Source organism: Cricetulus griseus, chromosome 4 (assembly GCF_003668045.3).
Source record: "Cricetulus griseus strain 17A/GY chromosome 4, alternate assembly CriGri-PICRH-1.0, whole genome shotgun sequence".
Classification (NCBI taxonomy): domain Eukaryota; kingdom Metazoa; phylum Chordata; class Mammalia; order Rodentia; family Cricetidae; genus Cricetulus; species Cricetulus griseus.
Genome location: NC_048597.1, coordinates 55,584,054 through 55,599,969, shown reverse-complemented (window position 1 = coordinate 55,599,969; position 15,916 = coordinate 55,584,054). Strand labels below are relative to the sequence as shown.

Genomic DNA, 15,916 nt, shown 5'->3' with positions numbered 1-15,916 from the left:
CAGCTGGTGTTTGTGCTACCCAAGGGGATCGAAGGAAGATTCAAGGCCACCAAATGATTGCTAGGGCTCCATGGCTGGTCAGAGGAGGGAGTGGCAGTACATGTGACGTGCCCTGCCCCAGAACACCTGGTTCATCCGAAGGAGGCCACTGTAGGCTTCCTGGAAAGTTATCCATTCTCAAGAGGCTGTTCTCTGTGGTGTTCCCCTCCCCACCACGCCCCATATCACCACTCCCCAGTCAAAGCAAGCCCAGTTCATGAGATGCAGCTTGTGAAAAGGCCCACACTTTGGTGAAATGAGGGTCAGGTGTTAACCGGTCTGTTTGATGTGGTTGCAGGCTCTCTGCTTAGCACCGATTGGTACTAAGATCCTTTAGTATAAAATGAAAAAAGGATAACACCTAGTTCCACTTGCTATCACAGAGATGAGTACGGTTACATATACCAAGTGCCTAGCTGGTGCAGTGCTTAATCTCTATTCAGACTAAGATGTGACATTCTAACTGCCTCCCCTGTGGTCAGCAGTCTTCCTTCAGTCAGGGCACCTGACCTCCACTACTCTACCATGCAAAGTTCTTTCCTTCCAACTAGGGCGGAAGACTCACTGGAAAGAAAAGCTCGGGTGGGGCTTTCACACCATCTCCTAGTTATCTACCCCTCTTTCGTGTGAATTCTCTATTTTTGTGTGTTTCCATATAGAGAGGTGCAGGAGCCCTCTGGGAAGATGCTCTTTCCTTCCTGGGGTTCCCTTTTGCACACTAACTGCCCATTTACACGTGGGTTTTTCATGACATCAGCTGTAGGCATCCTTACAATGTTAATTCTGGAACCCTGTGGGAACTCCGGCTTATGCAGTACCCTCTACTAGTCTGAAAATGCCTGGGCTCCTTTAATTCAGTGGCCCCCACGCCTCGACTGCAGCAGCTTAAAAACAGAAAGAGCAGTCAATGCCTGGAGCTCATGATGAGAGCTTCTGTCTGAATTGGTGTGAAGCAGTGTGCAGTTGTTTAGAGCAGGGAAGAGTGTACTGGGGACTGTACCCACAGCTTTGCACATTAGGCAGCACACTGGCCTACAACCCGTTGTAAACTGATTTATTTAAAAATTTGATAAAAGGCCTTATCAAAATGCTCAGGCAGACTTTGAACTAGGGCTTTTCTAGCCTCTGTCTTCTGAATGGCTAGGGTCACTGGCATGTGCCATTATGCCTGGTTGGCATTTAACACACACACACACATCTCAACTTCATGTCCTGTTTTATAGCTGACTGAGTCCAACCAGTGCTGTCCACGTGCATGGGTCTATGCAGGGCCGTCCACTGGGGCACAGGCAGCCCACCAGGAGCCATTTTTCCTAAGGAACACCGACTCTCCCTACTTCAGCAGCCTTCAATTGCCAAAGCTCCTCAGCTGGGTGGGTGTCCGGTTCCTCTCCTATCTGTTGGCTTTTTGACTGGCTCGATCTCATGCAGGCAACCACTGATTCTGTGGAGTCGTGAATGTAGAGACTCCGTGTGCCCAGAAGACTCTTTTTGACAGCCATCTCCTTCAACAGCTCTGATCATCTTTCTGTTCCTGTTCTGTTTCTGTCCCTTGTGGGGGAGAGGCTGTGTGTGATACAGACTTTTCATTTAGGGTAGACTACTCCACAGTTATTCATGCTCAGAACTCTAACCAGCCGGGGGTCTCTGTATTAACTGTCCACAGAAGAGAGAAGCTACACCAATCTGTTGGTCCTGGGAGTTAAGAGGGACAGCTCCCTCCCAGCTTTTTTTTTTTTTTTTTTTAAGTTTCAGGCAAATTACCAGGCAGCCTTGTTGAAGGACTACTGGTGGATGATCCGGTTTGTGCAAAGCAACTGATCTTCCATCTGCCAGCTTCCAGCCTCTGAGGCTTTTGTGGATGGGTGACACATGGAAGGACGTTATAAATTAAAAGCTATTGAGCCTTCCAGCTAAGAGACTCCTCTGTGAGGATGCAAACCTTTTTACTCAGGGTGATCAGTTAACTATGACAGCAGTAACACGGCACCAGCAGGGGGCGTGAAAGAGATCGTTCACTAATCTGCCTGGCTTAGGTGAAGTAGGCGAATCAGTTTTTTGGCAGACAGAAAAGAGGCTAAGAATATTTCCAGCTATTGATTGTGATTACTCAGTGCTGGGCTTATAGGAAGCTTTCCCTTCGACTTAGGAAACCGTGGCTGATCTCTGTGTGGTTCTGTGGACACAGAAATAAAAAGACATAGGCCCTACTTTGCATGTATGTAAAAGAGCATATAGTGTTTAGACAACTCTTCCTCCTTTTTTCCCTCTCTCCCTCTCTTCGTCTCCCCACCCCAGACAGTATCTCTCTATGTAGCCCCGACTGTCATGGAACTTGCTATGTAGAACAGGCTGGCCTTGAACTCACAGAGACCTGCTTATCTCTGGCTCCCAAGTGCTGGCTTTAAAGGTGTGTGCTGCCACCACCTGGCTTGTCCACTATTCTTAAACAAACAGTGTGGGACTCAGTCTCATCTGTAAATTGGGAGTCTTAATGCCAACATGGAAGGGTTGTTTGGTGTTGGTAAAGATTTATTGAGCTGACCTTTAGTTAGGTTGTTGTACCAGGGGGGAACAGGACAGACAGGCACATTGCCATACTCAGGTGTCAAAGATGGAGTTCTATGACATTTGCATTCTAAGTATGATGGGTGGTAAGGACCAGCCTTCAACAGACAACAGAGCTTAAACTCCACTCTCTTCCATTCCCCTGCAGTGAGGACTCTGGGAGAGAAGGAACCCGAGAATGCTGCTGAACACTGTTTGGTGGCCTGTACTTCCCACCATGATGATGAGTCCCCAGAGAGAAGGCTATGGAGTCCCTGCCAGCAGTCTCACAGAGGAGACCACAGAACAAATGGCAGGTTACTGTATTTCACATACACTTCAGGTGCAAGGTGTGGAACCCAGGACTTTTGCATGCTAGGCAAGTATCCCACCACGGAACTACTTTCTCAGGCCCCAGAGGGAGAAGTGAGGCTTCAAAAGCCTGTACTGAGGCAGTACTTCAATGAGAAAACAACCCCAGCTGGCTACATAAAGAGTGTGTCTTATTCCTCTCTCTCATCATGGAACACTAACTGTGTCATGTATGCTATTGAATACACACTGTTTTAAGAAGTGAATATTCTGCCAGGCGGTGGTGCCACATGCCTTTAATCTCAGAACTTGGGAAGCAGAAGCAGGTGGATCTCTGTGCGTTTGAGGCCAGCCTAGTCTACAGAGTGAGTTCCAAGACAGCTAGGGCAGTTACACAGAGAAACCCTGTCTCGGACAAAAAGAGAGAGAGGAAGAAAGAGGGAGAGAGAGAGAGAGAGAGAGAGGAAGGAAGGAAGGAAGGAAGGAAGGAAGGAAGGAAGGAAGGAAATGTCCTAGTTAGGGTGTAGATTCAGTGGGAATGCTGGGGAGAAGCTTCATTGTAGGTTCTTATCTGAACAGACCCAGGGAAGCCCACCCACCTTTGTTCTCTGTCCTTTGGCTGGTCAGTGGAGGACAACAGGTGTAGTATCAGCCCTGATCTGGGCAGCTTTGTCTAACTAGTATAAACTACTCACAAACACTCCCTGGGATAAACTACTCACAAACACCCACCTCAGATCCTCCAAAGCCCTGAAGGAAAACAGAGGCATCATGACTGATCCCTATCTCCTAAATGAAGCAGGGAAGTAAAGTGTAAAATTCTGTAGTGACAGAGGGTTGGCTATGGGAGTCTTTAATTAGCTCAATACTCTGTCCATCACTGTGTGGAGTGCAGTGGGCGGTGCTTGGGGAAAGCTCTGCACTTTGTCAGTGATGTCAAAGGCCTACCTGCTCAGCTGGACTGTCTCTGTCCCATCTGTTTCCAGCAGGGGCCTAGGTAAGGTCCACACCAATGCTTTTGCTAGCTGTGACTGTGAATCAAATCCATAGGAGATTCTTTCCTTGTTCTACCTGAAGCAAATCCACTTATGGATGGGAGATGGCCATGACACTGTTCTCCCACAGTGGTCTACTTAGGATTTGTCACCTATGGATCTCTATGGCTCCCAGGACCACGAGGACAAGGACCACATTGTCTTCATTATTACTGCCTCCAAATTTAGCACAAAACTTGGCATGCAGTGTTCTGTATTTGTCAAATCACTGACAATTTTTAGTGGCTGGGGTTCTAATTCAGGGGAGGTAAGATAAGAACACATCTTCCCCAGAAAACTGGAATGCTTTTTGTTTCTTATGAATTGGGCATGTGACTTGCTTGGGAATCCCGTTGGTCGGTCCAAGTCTGTGTGATTCAGTCAAAGGCGATCTTCCTTCCTCTTTCAGAGACAGGTACCCTGGAGCCTCTGGTTACAAGCTGCTATTCATCATAGCATCTTATCTTTATCAAATATGCTCACCAGTCACCAGGCAGGTGACAACCTTTCTGTGCTTTATGCATCATCAGTGCCGTCAGCGTTGAATTCAGCATCTTTTGTAGAATGGGTCAAAGGTTTTTCAATCAGATTAACCGAAGTCACTCCATTACTGGACTAGAATTTGGATCTCCTGGACTTCTTGTCTAGTGACCATTGTTGGTATGTGCAGGGATCTGAGGTTCTAATCCTGTCTCAGATGTTTCTCGGCATTAAATGTCCCCTTTCCTTACAAACAGGTGGGCTGCCAGCATGAAGTGATGGATGGGAAGCCATCGAGAGCTAGAATGTGAAATAGGAATGGTTGTGGAGGGAACATGATGTTGTTCATACAAAATGCACAGAGTCTTCCCTCTGAGAGATGCGGGAGAGAGAGAATGCTGCGTAAAATGGTGGAGGCAGGGATGGACTGCTGGGGAATCTGGTTTTATTTGAACAGCAGAGGGCAGCAGCGGGCAGGGTTTCCAAGCCCATAAGAATGAATTGCCACTGCACCTTAGTTCCTTCTTCTGGATTTTTTCTTCAAAATGAGACCGCAGCGAGGCCAGGGAAAATGTACAGGTAATACCAACCAGTGTTGAATCACAAACCGAGTTTGAAGAGAGCTGGAGCCTATTTTTTTCTTGCCAGTTAATGCCCAAGAGTTTGACTCCAAGAAAGAGGGTGAGATTCCGTCTGGAAAACCAGTTGTTAACTGAAATGACCTGGCCTCATTTTTTTTCTAAATACCTCATCACCCAATCACAAAGCACATACAGACTGCATACTGTGTCTCTCCAGCCCCTCAAATCATTTTTTTTTCTTATTTTTTAAGTGTGTGTGTGTGTGTGTGTGTGTGTGTGTGTGTGTGTTATGCATGTGAATGGAAGTGTCCAGTTAGGTCAGAGGCATTTGATCCCCTGGAGCTGGAGTTACAGGGAATTGTAAGCTGTCTGACATAGGTTCAAACTCCAGCTCCCTCCAAATCTTTTTGTTTTTTTAAATCATTTGTGGTTGGAGAACTTGGTCTGTCTATGTGGTATTGATTTCTTGATTTTTTTTTCCTGAGATTTGCCTTGTAAATCATTGAGAAATGTTCCCCAAGACTGTCGATGAACTTTGGGAGTACGTGAATGTTTGTGTTTGGAGGTAAATGGGAGTGGTGGCTTTGTCTCTTCTAATGGTACACTCTTAGGGACACTCCTAGGTCAATGGCATTTGTACCCTTATAAGTGTACAACATAAGGAAATGGGCCACGCCTTCAGACTAGGGTGAGGTGCCCTGGGACACACATGACTAAGAGCACAATGAATGATGCCGGCCCAAGAAACCAATTCAGCCATTTCCAAGTAATGTCAGATAGACTTTCTTCCCCAGCTGCAAGGGCTGTGCTTCTGAGTCACTGGGAAAGGGTGTGCCCAAAGTCCAGCGATTTCCCCAGTAGTCAAGGGATTATAAAAGTTGTTGAAGAAGAAATTCTCCTCTTACAAGTAGATGTGCAACAAGGAAGGGCCTGTGCCTCTGCATTCAGACTTCCTGAAGGACATAGGTCAAGATGAGGACACAGGCCAATAGCAAGACCTGCTTTCACTGGCTGTGTGATCTTAATTCCCGGAACCTACTTTTTCTAGGAGAGGTGATTGGTTTTGATTTGTTTATTTGTTTTGTTTGTCGAGACAGGATCTCTCTGTGTAGTTCTGCCTGTCCTGCAATTCACGTTAGGCCAGGCCAGCCTCGAACTCACAGAGATCCACTGCCTCTGCCACCCGAGTGCTGGGATCAAAGGTATGCACCACCATGCCCGGCTGAGAGGTGACTGTTAATGCTTATTGTCAACTTGGATTGAGACGTGCCCAGGAGATTTGTAAAGCACAACTCTAGCCGTGACTGTGAGGGTATTTCCAGAAAGGATTAGTTAGGGTGGTGGTGGTGGGGGGTACCTGCTCTGAATATGGGTGGCACCATCCCAAAGCCTGCCGGATAACAAGACTGAATAAAAAAGGGGGAAGGAGACAGCCCTCTAGTATGGACATTCTCCCCTTTCTGCTTCCTGGCCACCATGAGTGACTAGCCTCCTCTCCCACACACTCCTGTCACCATGATCTTAAGCCCCATCTCCAACCCAGAATCGGGAGCTGTGAGGCAAAACAATTCCTCTGTTTACACCGGGAACTTGGTCAGTGTCAACACTAGCACAGATAAGCAACTGTGCCCTCCTTGATGGTCAAACAGATCACAGGCTGGAGGGCTGTCTTGCCTCAGCTAAGGTCCCTTCTCCAGCGGCAGACCATCCATCAGTCCTCATAGGGGATCGAAACAAATCTGGGCAGGAAGCATGTGTCTGGCTGCCAAATCCACCAGATACATTACAAAGCAAATGTTTTGTCAAAATGAGAGGAATGTGTCACTCCACTTCTTTTTCTTTAAAGAGTTCTTTTCATTAATTCTGTTATTAAAATACAAAAACGGGTTTCAGTGGAAACATACTGGCAATGCCAGGAGGTCAGTCGCCCGACTGGGGTGTGGACGTTTCATCTGTGTGGCCAGGTTTTTTTGAAGTCCTGAGTCTGGGATGAGGATGCCAGAGTGTCTGAGGCAGGAGCAAACAGGCTAGTTCTTTGAGGCTTGGGCAGCAGGGACCTGGAATTGTGTTCTTTTTCTTGGGGAAAGATGTGCTGGTTCTGAACACTCACCCTGTTCCCAGAACCGAGTGGCCACCTAGTCGCCATTCCTGCCACCACTCAAAAGCAGACGGCAGTCTTCCAGTTTGTTCTGTCATGGTCTCAGTGCTTTGGGAGGCAGATGTGGTCCAGAGCCAAGTCCCCTGACATCCCCCCTTAGATCTATGTGGTGTTCAAAGGGCTATGTGTCAGTATCTAAAGGCCTGCATACTGGGGACTGTGAGCTGCCTGCAGAGAAACCCAGAGCTCAGGAAAGCTAACTGGCCCAAGGTCACATAGTTGCCAGTATCCAGAGTCCGAAACTCTGATTTAGTCCCATTGCCTTTGTGCGGCTTCTGTTTCCATCATAGTTCAGCTCTGGGAAGCCAGGACCAGTGCAAAGGCTACAACTCTGGGTTGAGCCAGAAAGAACAGCACATTCACACAGGGTGGCAGGCTGTGGAAGACAGGCCTTCTGGGCCCCCAGGACCTGTGCTTTAGATTAAAACCAGCCTGGAAAGGCTGTGCTCTGAGCTGCCACGGGATGGTGTGTGACAGGGGAGTAATGAGACCGGGGAAACTGAGCAACGGCCTTGGGGCATCTTCTAGTTTTCTTTTCTTTTTAAATCAGTGTGTATGGGTATACATACATGTTCATGAGCATGCACCTGTGTGTATGTGTGTGTGGAGGCCAGAGATCAATGCTGCGATCTTCTTATTTACTCTCCACTTATTTCTGATGTGGGGTCTCTCATGGAACTGGAAGCCCACTGATTCAGCTGGACTGGTTGGCCAGCAAACCCAGGGATCTTCTTGTTTCTGTTTGCCTCAGCTCTGGGATTACTGATGGATGCCACTGTGTCCAACTTTTTTTTTTTTTTTTGAGAGACAGGGTTTCTCTGTGCAATAGCCCTAGCTGTTCTGGAACTTCCAAGCTAACCTCAAATTCACTGAGATCCAACTGCCTCTATCTCCCAAGTTCTGGGATTAATGTTGTATACCACCACCACCACCAGGCTGTGCCCACCTTTTTATGTGATGTTGGTGACTAAAACTCAGGTCCTCATGCCTGCACAGCAAGCACTTTGCTGACTGAGCCATCCTCCTCCTAGTTCAATCTTCTATATTTTTGAACGGAAAGTTGCAGCTTAAAAATTATTTTCTGTGTGTGCATGTTTGCCTGCATGTGTGTATGTATGCAAACGTATGTGTGCCACATGCACACCTGGGACCCACAGAGGTCAGAAGAGGGCACAGATCCTCTGGGACTGGAGTTATGGGATAGTTGTGAGCCACCACGTGGGTGTTGGGAACCAAACCCAGGTCCTCTGGATGAGCAGCCAGTGATCTTAACTGCTGAGCCACCTCTGCAGTCCAAGTTAACCTTTTTGTACTTCATCTCCCTGTTTTAAAAAGTAAAAGAGCCAGGGAGATGGGAGATGAGAGGGGGGCTGTTGTTTAGTGGAAACACATCATGTCTGAGATTGTGGCAAAGTTCCAGAAATGAAAGGTGGTAACGGCTGCACAACATAAGAGGTATTTCCCATCACTGAACTCCACACTTCCAATAGTAAGGATGCTTATTTACATTGCATCCATTGCAAAGTGGTGAAAAGAGTAAATGAAAGCACAGGCTAGCCATAGCTTCCTGAGGCTCTGTTGAAAATCTTCTTTTAACCCTGATGAGAAATATCCTCCCCAATTAGCCTCCCCTTTTCAAGTGTCTTGGTTTGGCACCTTCAGAGTCCTTCTCCACAATGCTTAGGGAACTTATGAGCTCCCTAAGCTATGTAGCTGGCAGCTGGCAGCTAAAAGAGGCCAGAGTGTGCAGTGGCTGGGGTGGGGGGAGTCTTTTTGGAATCACAACTTCTCACTCTGATGGACTGACCTCTGCTAAGAGGGCTATGGAGCTTTATTAAAGAAATTAAAATGCATGTAATTAATTAGGTTTGACGTAAGAGCTGCGCTGAGAATTCTGATCCTTGGAGATAAAGGCCCAAGTCTGCAAATTGGTTCAGACTTTTCAGCCCCATTGAGTGATTCAGGCAGGGAACAATGTGGGGTCGAGCAGCTGTGAAAACCCAGGAATGACCTCCCCAGCTTTTCAGAGGTGATATGGATGTGGGGACCTCCTGAGAGTCCTAAGGGAAATCTAGCCCTTGTCAAAAAGAATGCAGATTTCTTAGACTGGCCCTGGGTAGGGGCAGGTGCTGCTCCCTGGGTAGTTGGGCCCTGGCTCTAGCCTATAGTATCACTTGTAGACGGGGGGGGGGGGGTGTCATGGGACTGAAGAAGCTGGCACACAGCCATGTGGCTCTAAGCCTAGAAACGACCATCATCAGTCTAAGCTGTGGAGAGGGAGGGAGGGAGGGAGGAGAGAGAGAAAGAGAGAGAGAGAGAAAGAGAGAGAGAGAGAGAGAGAGGAGAGAGAGAGAGAGAGAGAGAGAGAGAGAGGCTGTTCCCAAGAGACCCTAGTGTTTCATTTTTATCCTCATTTGGCTTTTCTTTTGCATGTGAATTTCTTTCACACATAATGTCCCCTTCACTCCCCCCCCCCCTTCGGGAGTGCAAGGAAAAGCTGAACTACAAGGCGTTCATTTTTAAAACAGTTCCCCATGTGGTGTGGTGACAGATGGAGAGATGGCCACGCTGATCGCTGATCGGGCAATGCAGGGACCTTGTGCCAGTCTTGCTGTGGCTGGTGATATGGCCTGCAGTGGGGAATGGTGTGTGTGTGTGTGTGTGTGGTGTGTGTGTGTGTGTGTGTGTGAGAGAGAGAGGAGAGAGAGAGAGAGAGAGAGAGAGAGAGAGAGAGAGAGAGAGAATATCCACAAGCATTGTGACGGGGGAAGGAAAGGCTATGAATAGCATTGCCAATAGTCTCCCTTAATGTAAGTGGCCAGTTAAATCCGAGGATTCAGTGGGCTTTACTCTCCTCTTAAACTGCTTTCATTGACAGCCTGCGTCTTCTTAAAGTACTGTGGCAAGACAAATATATGCTTGGATAGGGTGCATCTGGCGTAAAGGCCCCAGGAAACTGTCTCTTAAAGGAACACAGTCCCCAGGCTGAGAGAAGGCAGATGATGTTTTGGTGACAGATGGACGGATATCATTCTCATGGAGGCAGACGAGTCTGTTCACAGTGTGCTCCAGGGTGAACATGCTATTGTCAGGCAGAACTTCACATTTGGAGACCAGGCATGGAGCAAGCATATGGGTGCACAGTACCAGGTTTTGGGGTCCCAGTAACAGAGGCTCAGTATAAACTAGAGGGGGCTGCTGTTCAGGTCACTGAGAGAACACAATACACTTCCAAAACACAGGTAAGGTTAGGCCTGGGGGACTTTGGAAATAGGCCCCACACATCACCCTAGCACCAAGAAGCCCTCTGGGGGAGGCACAGCCATCTGGATTTCAACTGGTCTTCAACACACTCTACCAGCCATTTACTTCTACCATCTTTGCTACAATAAAGTTCCATTTTCATATCCCCCATGCTTAGCAGTTTGAGGCCCAAGATCCTACTTGCTCTTTGTGTCTGTAGTGGCTAAGCCAGCATCTGAGATGACAGCTATCATCAGGATGATGACACATTCAGAAAGCTCTAGGACACTTGGGAGAGTCAGCACAGAATGCCAAGGGCTGGGGACAACTGCTTTGGACACACTGGAGCAACCAGCACATTCCCAGTTTCCAACCACATTCCCTATCGAGGGTTTGGGTTAGCTGAACTTTCTGCCCACAGGAAGCTTTGCACCTCCATGACTGTATTTAAAAACTTTCTGTTCACGTAGCTGCCCAATCTTCTGCCCCCAGAGGCGTCCTGATGTCTTTGCTTGGGTGGCCAGTAGCACCTTGAAGGGGCCCATCTCACTCAGATCACAAAGAAAGTACCCAGCTTTGAATATTACTAACCTTAAAAAACGGGTTCAACTTGCAAACAGGGCTAAAGTGTGGGCATGTGGGCACCCATGTACTTCTTACGTAAGTCTAGTACAGAGCATGACTAGACTAAGCAACTTTCTTAGTGGATGGCAAGAGGCACATCCCTCTGTTTCCACCTCTCCTTTTATGGTGTGGGAATGTCATTCTGGAACACAGATACCTGGCTCCTCCCCTCCCCGTCTGGCCTTCCTCTACACGCGGCTGATCCTTCAGAACGTGCTAGCCACATCAAGGCACAGTGAAAAAGTGCCACCTCTATCTGAACGTTGATAAGTGAGGGACCCATGCATGCAGCTGCCTGCCCTAGGAAATCAAGGGAATCAGGGTCAGGAGCCCCCTGGCTCCCTCATCGCTAAGACACATTTGAGCTGTGAACGTCATCACCACTTCCTCCCACAGCGGAGTGCGATACGGACCCACACCTGCCAGACTTGGCTCTGTGGCAGAGCCCACACCCACAGGGCACTGTTTTATTCTGGCAGAGCTCCCATTTTCAACCACTCACAGCCCGGCTCAGTTCAAATCAGTTGGCTTCCTCCACAGCTGACTCACCTGTTCTTAGGCCACATGGTCTCTCTTGGGTTTTTTAAATTGCTTTCATAATTTGGTGGTGGACTTCTTAGGGGTTATGACAAATAATAATAATAATAATAATAATAATAATAATAATAATAATAGGCTACCTAGGTAGGTGAAAAGTTTAGGGCTGCGCATAAGATAGGGTTTGGGGGGAAACCTACTGCTGTTGTTATGCTAGATGGATGTGTTGTCGCAGTGTCTTTTAAATATTTACATTTGTAGCCATGTTTGTAAGATCTGGAGGATGCAGAGGACTCGATATGGCTGGTGCTGTAGTTATCTGTACAAGATTGGGCCTGACACCATTATATCAGGAAGGAGGGGCACACAAGGCCCTACCCCTGAGGAGCTATTGTCACTGCTGGGGTGGGGGTGGGGTGGGGTTGTTCTTTTTCTTCAGTGGTGTAGTCACTGTTAGGTAAGTTGCTCATGCTCCACTAAATAACCCCATATCCATGCTCGTCCGAGGAACCCTAATTAAACTCAGTGGGTATTTAAGGATAGAACAAAAACTGTGAACATGGGAATTCGACTTATTGGGAAAGAGGGGTTCAGAGGGACTGGGAGGGGGATAAGAACAATATGGGTAGATGTGATATACATACATTATATACACATGTGAAATTGTCAAAATACATTTAGAAATTATTTTGCAATAGAGGAAATCTGAAATTTTTAATCTATTGCTAGGGATGGGACACAGATCCCATGTAAATGACATTCTAAATTGTCTTCTGGAGAAAGACATTTCAAGCTACTCTGAAAGTCTAAATGGCAAGGCAAGCTAGCTCATGCTTGCTCTGATTCTCCAGGGTTTGTGAGTTTGTAGGGGCCATGTTTCTAGAATTAGAGACTCGGCAATGGATGTTCAAGATGGCAGGATGCTGTTCCAATGCCCATACACACGCAAACCTGGGGCGTGGGAAAAGTTGCCATGTGCTCCTGCCTCCCTGTCTCTAGACCAAGGCTCCAGAAGAGAGGCTGTTATTTGGGGCTCTTCACTTGGTAGCTGTAGCCACCGGCCCTGGGAAAGGGCAAAGGAATGCCTTCTTCGAGTTAACCCTTTCTTGCTTTGTTCTTAACCTGGTGCACATAGTAACTAGGAGCCAGGTCACCGAGAAAAGCTACAGAGCACTGAAGGACTAGAGTCCAGAAGATCAAGATGAAAAAGGGATAGGGGAAGAGGAAAGAAAAGAGAGAAAAACGATAAGGAGAAAAACAACAAAACAAAACAAAACAAAACCACCCAGTGACTCTTATACTTCAGGGTGAACCAAATATCAATTATGACTATTTTCTATGAAAAGAAATGTGTTCTATGTTTCAAATAATAAAGTTGGGTGTTTTCTACATAAAGCCAAAACTTCCAATGATGGAAATACTAAGCAAGAATTCAAGAGAAGCACAAGTTTTTTGTTTTTGTTTTCTGAGACAGGGTTTCCCTGTGTAGCTTTGGAGCCTGTCTTGGAACTAGCTCTTGAGACCAGGTTGGTCTCAAACTCACAGAGATCTGCCTGCCTCTGCCTCCCGAGTGCTGGGATTAAAGGCATGTGCCACCACTGCCCGGCAAGGTTTTGTTTTTAAAAAGATACCAAAGTAGAGTTTCCTACCCAAATAGAGATGAATTTAATTTTTGTTTTGTTTTGCTTTAGTTTAGATGGGACACCCTGCAGTTCCCCTAACATTACAGAAGCATGATCTATCCTGGACTCTAGCAAGGTCACTGTTACAAAACACTGGAAAAGGCAATCATTGTAGGAAATAGGACAACATAGCTGCTTCTACCTCCATACTAGTATTAGGGTCAAGATCATCGCACTCTGATTCCTCGGAACTGTTCGTCTCCTTGGTTGGCAGCATGAAGAAGGGGGGAGAAAGAGAACACAGTTAGAACACAGTTGTTTGGCTAGAGAGAGGAGAATATCAGAGAGGCATGGACATGGGAAACGGGGCAGAGAAACAACCGGGGACTTTTCAGGAGGAATGTGGGTCGTCATGGCAGCAGCATGCTTTCGCAGGGACTGTGGACACCTTCTTGTCATACCAGGGGGAGCAATGGGAGTGACAGAATGGAGCATGAGTGCTGGAATTAAACTTCCTCTTCAACAAGGCTGGGCTTCCCAATTTCTTTTCCCCAAAAGGATGGTGGTGAAAGGCAAAGCACCTATGAGATACCAGTGTGTGGTTTCATTGTCCCCCGGCAAAGCGTTTCAGAGGGGTCACCTTAAACAAGGCAGATCACATCCACATTTCCAGGTGGGAGAAACCATGGGTCTGCTATGCTCATGGTTGCTGAGTTCAAAGTAACAGATAATTAAAAAACAAAACAAAACAAAACAAAACAAAACAAAAAAACAATCAGGGCTTCACCAGTGTGCCTCTTTAGTCTTTCCACGTTCGGGGAGGGAATGTAATGGCTTAAAGGTGATGTTGTGAACTCTGGGGAAAAGAAATGAAACTTTACTAAGGTCAGGATAGCCTTGAAGTGCCAAACCTCTGCCTTCACAAGATCAGGGGTTTGGAGGGTAACCCTGTAACCTAATGTGTTCCCAAACCTAGGCTACTGAGTGGGCAGCTTTGAGAAATTTAGTATGAACCAAGCATCTTGCATTTCTAAGAAAAGAATGCTGCAGATCATTTTGCAGTAAAACATCTGCTTAATCACAAAAGGAAAGGAAACGAGAGGTACTTACTTGAATTGACGGTGCCAGGAGAAATAAAAAATAAAAAAACAAATTGATCTTGCATGCAAATCCTGCTAGACTACTCCCTCTTTGGTCCCCATACTGGGCAGTAGATAAATAAGTACCCAATCCCCACCCACCCAAACTGCCTATGACAATGCTTCAGGGTGGGGATAGATGAGAGGACCCAGTTCCAGAATACCTACTCACTTTAACAGAGACTTTGTTGCCCAGAATATCCTTGGGTTTACGAGGCCCTGTGGCTTCATTTTTACCCGTGTTCTCCACTTCTGCCCGCTTTCTCATGCGTAGAGTATGCCATGAACATGACTTCCTGTTATACCAAAAAATGCACCAATCAAAATGGCAGGATGGGGCAGAGTGAGGTGGTGGGCGGGCTCACCACCATTGTATTTCAGGTGAGATGCTCCAGGGAAGCCCCTGCCAGCTTCAGGGCCCCAAACCTTCTGTGCCAGTTCCTGTGGTGGCTGGGGCTGACATCACCTCCACCTGGAAGTGAGGATGAACTGACCCTTCCTGAAAGGTGTACCAGGTAAAGTGCAGCATTGGGAAAAAACAGGTACTGAGTCACCAAACCAAGGGAGATTTTTGATCATTGGATGAAGCCTTTAAGGATTGGGGTGGTGCTTTGACAAGGGTATAGTGGATGGGGAAGGAGGGAATGGGTATAGAAAAGGAAAGATAAAGGAAATATATTTCATTGTGTACAAATAAGCCATAATACCTCATATATAAATATGACCCAACAGAATGACTTGGAGGTTCCCATTTTGTTGTTTGTGTATGGGGCATGGCACTCGCAAGCACTGGGGAACTGCCAGGGTTTCTGAGCAAGTTGCCTTAGAAAGTGGCGACATACCCTCGTATATCTGGATACTTCAGGGCAAGGCTTCCATCTGTGTTTTCCACATTACTCAGTGTTTGTGACTACAGGGCTCTGCCAGTCACTATAAGGTGCCAGAGTTTCCCTGTTGGAACAAGTCCCAGTGTGTGCAACAGTGGCAATGCTCTTTCACATGGTCCTGGGGTCTGGACACTACTTCACAGCTGTAGAAGACAGGCCCAGAGCAGAGCCCTTGAGTCCCACATCTGTCAGAGTCACGAGCAGCCCAGACCCTGCAGCATCAGGGACCCGAGCAGCAGCTACATTTCATGGTCACAGGGTTTGCATGGAATGAGGCCTGTGTTCCCCCTTCTATGTTTTCTGATTAAATATGGGGCTCTGCAGACAGGGCTTGAGGAAGAGAACCTTCATGAAGGGAGAGGCGGGTGAGACTTAGGAGGAAAATACTTCAAACTATAATAGCCAGCCCCTCCTCCACAGCACTCCAGAGTCACCAGGAGTGTAAGGAACCCAATGTAGTTTATCCTCAACAACTAACCTGAAGAGGAAAACGCAACCACAATTGTGTTCTTGCATGCTGTGCTTAGTGTGTGTGTGGGGTCCTTCTGAAGGTCAGAGGTTATCTCACAGCCCCTGACCATAAGCTATTCAGGATTTCAGGACGTCTCAGAGCACCTGGCTCCAATTCCTCTACCCCAGTGAGAATCAGACATGGAAGATGACCCTAGAGGATATCACCCTTGAATGCAGACTTTGATCTCTTGTCTTTTATT

General features: G+C 47.1%; 1 protein-coding gene across 4 annotated transcripts in view; it reads right to left on the bottom strand.

Annotated features, from left to right (window-relative positions):
* The window catches only part of LOC100757073 (kalirin), a 528,077-nt gene that overhangs the window by 14,990 nt on the left and 497,171 nt on the right, over positions 1-15,916 (bottom strand). For all 4 annotated transcript variants that reach the window (XM_035444595.1, XM_035444596.1, XM_035444598.1 and 1 more), the window contains 2 exons: positions 14,489-14,612; positions 13,380-13,439 (listed from right to left, as the gene is read on the bottom strand). In XM_035444595.1, the coding sequence (XP_035300486.1) occupies positions 13,380-13,439; positions 14,489-14,612 (184 nt within the window). The remainder of the gene's footprint in view (positions 1-13,379; positions 13,440-14,488; positions 14,613-15,916) is intronic.